The sequence below is a fragment of the Triticum aestivum genome, chromosome 1A, assembly GCF_018294505.1.
Source record: "Triticum aestivum cultivar Chinese Spring chromosome 1A, IWGSC CS RefSeq v2.1, whole genome shotgun sequence".
Taxonomy (NCBI): Eukaryota; Viridiplantae; Streptophyta; class Magnoliopsida; order Poales; family Poaceae; genus Triticum; species Triticum aestivum.
In genome coordinates this window covers 489,756,226-489,761,390 of record NC_057794.1, presented here as the reverse complement: position 1 = coordinate 489,761,390, position 5,165 = coordinate 489,756,226, and the positions used below count along the sequence as shown (strand labels likewise).

General features: G+C 48.0%; 1 protein-coding gene across 1 annotated transcript; it reads right to left on the bottom strand.

The window, feature by feature from the left end:
* Nucleotides 1-1,017: 1,017 nt before the first annotated feature.
* Nucleotides 1,018-4,840, bottom strand: LOC123155219 (uncharacterized). Its single transcript, XM_044573615.1, has 3 exons — nucleotides 3,482-4,840; nucleotides 2,386-2,502; nucleotides 1,018-1,535 (listed from the first exon to the last, which is right to left on the bottom strand). The coding sequence occupies exons 1-2, from the start codon at nucleotides 4,686-4,688 to the stop codon at nucleotides 2,411-2,413; spliced, it is 1,299 nt and encodes a 432-aa protein (XP_044429550.1). The 5' UTR covers nucleotides 4,689-4,840; the 3' UTR covers nucleotides 1,018-1,535; nucleotides 2,386-2,410.
* Nucleotides 4,841-5,165: the final 325 nt, after the last annotated feature.

Below are 5,165 nucleotides of genomic sequence, written 5' to 3'. Positions count from 1 at the left end.
ACCAAAACTGGTGCTCCAGCAGATGCGCTAAAATCCCGCGCGCCGGGGAAAACAATATTTGCGCGTGCTGTAAAATCTGGGCTGCTGCAGGTGAGGCCGCCGGATTGGGTATTGTATTTTTACGCTTCTGGTAAAGCAAAACACTAGCCTAGTGCGCTAAAACGCTATTTTGGCGCTGCAAAAAAAGTATTTAACGCCCGCGTGTCTGTCAGAAATGCTCTAAGTTAATTAAGTTTACCATGTTGAATACGTGGGATAGCAAAGCCTTGCTAGGTCGGTCGCTCAAGGGTCCCAGGCCGGCGCACATACGGGAAATATGGTATACACGTTACAAGGATACAAACATATGACTTTCTCTCGACATTAGACACCCTCATCATTTACCATTTTTTTAACATAGTACAGATGTAAGCACATATATATATATGCATACACTCACCGTTATGACCGCACACACGTACACCCTACCCTATGAGCACCTCCAAAAACTGAGCCACACCGTAGACGCCTCGTAGTCAACAAGAATGTCTTCTCCCATTGAACATGCATCACCGGAAATCCTGAAATAAATCTAGAATAAGTGCGAGCACTAAGACTTGAACCCTAATGGGCCGGGATACCACTATCCTTCTAACCATCCAATCACAAAAAAAAAAAGTTAGCACCAAAATTTTCTAGACTAAGAGAAAGAGGAGTTTGCCCAGGACCGATAGTGACCCCAAGTTATCCTCTTCCCAAACTCTACCATTTTTCAGTTGGGCAAGTATAAAAAAGGAAAAAACCCCGAGAGTTTTGACTTATGGATCATCAGAATCTCTAGTTGAACATATCGAAAAGTCAATTCACCAAACTGCAATAATGTGGAAAACAAAATCGGAATGTTAAAGCAGGGTTTTCATCCTAGAGCATGTATAGTCGACATGTATCATCTCTGCAGCTCGTCCTCAAGGCATCCTAACTGAAAAGAGAATAAAAACTGGCATGCACACTCCAAGACCAGCCACAGTTCACAACATATTTAAACCACTCCAAATACCGATTGAGGAACATGCCAATGTCCAGGATGAAGCTTATCCCCAGATTCCAATCATTCCATAACAATGCCAGAGCACATTGGTTTAAGCTTACAAGCCCGCCATTCATTCGGTTCAAACTTCAAAGTAAGCATTCTCAGGTTAACACAAGATTTCAGATTGCAGATCGGTCTAGGCATAATGATCCAGAATTCTAACTTCCAAAAGATATTAATTCATTCCAAGTTAAGAGGGCATAACGTTGCGTCATGCTATCGTTTTTTACATGCTGAATTGACTAAGGAATCAACCATTCTACTGAATTCAACAGCGCACAAGTAAATCCAAAATACGGTAAGCTTCCCGCCACTTTTGCCCAAACTGTGACTGAGGAAGTGCATCAGCAAATCCTAATATACCCAAACTTCTCAAGGAATCCCCCCCAAAATGAGATTTCAGGAAAGTACCACCATTAGCTTCCTAATCCTCCAAAATAACTCTGATTTGACATTTTTGAGTAACCTGCAAACCAAAATATAAACATGAGTTTGTCGAGATCTTTGTCATGATTCTGAAAAAAATGCATACTAGAGACATCAAAATACTGGCATGGAGAGAACACCTGAAATAAACAAAAGATTTTTGTTCCTTTAATTTCTTCTCGAGCTCAATGTATATAAACACAAGTAAACACAAACATGAGTTCAGAAGTACACAACAGCACAAACAGATTCCAGTTCATACTGCTTTAGAGCAATTACAAAAATGAGATGCCATCTGCAGACTGCAAACGTGCTTTGTTTATTTACTGATGCAGCCAAAATTATGACATGGTATCTATTAAGTTTCATGCACCAACCACTAGAACAAAAGTCCAAAACAGATGGAGAAGGTTGGGCAATCCACCTATACTTCAACACCCCCTCTAATGCATGACATGATAAGGCCTAAACGTGGATAGAAAGGGGTGAAGAAATACTTATTTTATTTAAATTACGGAAGCGAGACTTGAATCCAAGAGTAGTAGAGCCAAAAGGTCCAAACTCGTAGAGAAGGTTGGGCAATTCACATATACTTCAACAGTAGCAAGAACAAGCAGCAAGTTTAGGTTAGATCATTAGATCAGTAGGTGTTAATAATATATTAATGATGAAAAACAATGGATCATGCATAACCCTTTCGATGTTTCACACTCCCAAGTTTTAACTATGTAATAATAAGTCATGCTTGGTGAATCAGAAAAGTGCACCACAATAGGATTTGGGCTGTGATGAATAATACCCCCTCCGTTCCAAAATAAGCTAAAACCACAACACTTATTTTGGAACGGAGGCAGTACATGAAACAAGGAGAGCTGGTTATGAGAAAGTACCACAAGAAAGATTAGCTGGTGCACTTCATTTCAACAGTTCTATTTCGACATGCAAATTCTCCCTTTTGACAGTGTTTGGCGATACCTCACTTTTAAGGGTGTTTTTCTTGCTCCAACCTGCAACAATGAAAGCAAGAACTTAAACAACTATAAAACCGTATACATTTCTCTGCATAGTATAAATGACTTTAAATGGCAAAGGAGAATGAGACATTGGACAGATTACAGTAACTAGATGAATAAAATGCATATAGACATACAAATATCCAATCAAACAAACAAACAAATAAACATGTTCCCTAGTCTGCCCTGATACACAATATGGATGTGGTGACATCGAAAATTTCAGAAACAGGGATACAAACAACAATGCGCTGGTATAGAAATATAGAAACAACACTGAAATGATAATAAGGTGGCACACAAGCTCCATGGAACAGCATTGAGAGGGAAGGTGCGCACGGCAAGATGCCATCTAGCTCCCGGCAGCAATTGTTGGGGAGCACGTCTTGGTTGTGCGCGAAAGGAAGGCACAAGTACATATTAATAGTATGTTATACATATTTTAATATAGACATGATTTCAATACTGAGCAGAGGATGCAGCAGATACCACAACTCAACACAAAGATGATAGGCTGATATTTTCTCCATATATATAAAGGCAACAAAAGTAAACAAAAATAGGTAGTTAGCTGCTACTAGGATAAGAGGTGGCACGTTCTGGTTAGGTTTAAAGGGCAGCAGAACCAGAAGATGAACAGACTAGAACATACTCAGCCTTTCACCTGAGCTATATTCCATCCACATCCCCTTTTTCCTCTCTAGAGTTCTTTTGTTTCTAGTACTGGCAGCTCACAACAAAAGGACTCCAAGCACTACTCTCCCCCAAATTCACCTAAATTTCCCCCCAGTTTTCCCAAATTCTAGCACAATCTGTGTATATATAGAGGACCCTGCATAAGCCCCCAAGGCCCCAAGGCGCACATAATTTCACAAGACAAGTTAAAATGAAATGTGTCCAATGGGCCAAACTAACAATAGGATAGTATATTTGCTTTCACCACTTCCAGGACTTAAGCAAACGGGAATGTTACCTGCAGATGGAATTTGGCTTGATTCCAGCCAGGTTGGAAGCACACATGGTAGTAGGGGATGATCTGGTACTGCTATAGCTAGACCAGAAATCCCAGTTATCTTCTTAGTAACCACATCGACGCCAAGAATTTTGTCGCCGCAGGCAAGGTACACGATGTTGGCTTTCAGTGGGTTGATGGCGCCAATTGCCAGCATTTGCTCCAAGGGTGCCGAACAGAGGAGTGCATCATCCCAAATCGGAGCAAACGCCGTCTCATGGTCCAGCGTCCAGGAGCTGTCCCCGTCGTCCAGCGAGAACAAGCTGATCACATATGGCTTCTCCTTGGACACCTCGACGTAGCGCATCTTCCCCTCGCTGACCCCCATGCGCCGGTGGCTGCCCGATGTCCTCGTCGACGCCATGCCGTCCAGGTGAGGGAGCACGCTGCCTCTCGGCAGCTCGACGAAGCGGAGCTCCGGACGGTCGCTGAGGGGGTCGACCGAGATGGCACCCCAGCTGTCGTCGATCCACCACAGGCGGTCGCCGAAGGCCACCACGGCGTTGTCGATGTCCATCTTCCGCCCAGCGGGCAGCGGGGACGGCAAGCCCGCCACCTTGTCCCACTTCCCCGTCTCCGAGAGAAACCGGCGCATGACGAAGCCCCCGTCCCCCTCCTCCTCCGGGCCTCCGTCATCAGTAAACATCTCGGCCACCGCGTACCTCTCAGGCGGCCCGTCGCCGGCCTGGGACTGGGTGAGGAGGCCGAGGTGGCGGCAGGCGGAGGTCCTCTTGGTGCCGTCGAGGTCCGGGAGGCGGTAGAGCTCGCCGGTGAGCGGGTTGCAGACGAAGCGGACCACCTCCGGGTCCGCGTCCGTGCCGGCCCAGGAGAGGTTGCAGACGAGGGCGTGGGCGTCGAGGCGGGCGTGGCAGAAGCGCACGAGGAGGAGGCCGTCGCCGCTGGCGGCGGCGACCTGGCCCGAGACGAACCCGCCGTCGCCGGCCCCGGGGCGGCGCGGGTGGACGAGGTGGGCGCGGAAGGTGAGGCCGGTGACGGACGGGGCTTCGCCGGCGCGGAAGGACACGGCCGGCGCCGGCGCCCCGGACTCGTCGACCGACGCGCACTGGATCAGGGCCCACGGCGGGCGCGAGCGGGAGCGCGCCGTGCAGAGGGAGCGGCGGAGGCCCGCGGCCGCGACGGCCACGGCAACGGGTAGGCGGCGGAGCATTCTGCTGCGGGCGGGGGTGGGGCTGTTCGGTGCCGGTGCGGTGGTGGTGGGACGGCCTAGAGACTGGAGTGGAGGAGGGTTTTGGGAGTGGGAGCGCGCGGAGCCGCCGAGTGCGTCGGCCTGGGTGAGGTGGGTTGGGTGTCGGGTTCACGCGAGGACTGCTGTGGACTGGTTCCAGCGAGCGCCCGGTGCTGGCTGACGTTTTCGGCATTTCCCTCTCTTGCTTTTGAGTTTTGACCGAGCTGTCTGTTCGAATTCGCTCCGTGACCGGTCCATTGTGGGCTGTGGTTCTGCAGAGTAGCAGCGTTCTGATCGAAACCGAAATCGAAATCGCTCCATGACTGGAAAACGGATGAAACAGCGGGCACATGCTTCCTACGTTCTGCCAAATCACTTCTACCCCTAATACAAGACCGTTTTGACCCTTTAAAAAAATATAAGAACGTTTTGCAAACTACTTACATGACTGTAAAATAA

What these genes read in the sequence shown, in the direction of transcription:
- LOC123155219 (XM_044573615.1), bottom strand. Translation starts at nt 4,688, where the DNA reads ATGCTCCGCCGCCTACCCGTTGCCGTGGCCGTCGCGGCCGCGGGCCTC. An exon ending in AAGCCAAATTCCATCTGCAG is followed by an intron (nt 2,503 to 3,481) that starts GTAACATTCCCG and finishes TCATTGTTGCAG; the next exon opens with GTTGGAGCAAGAAAAACACC.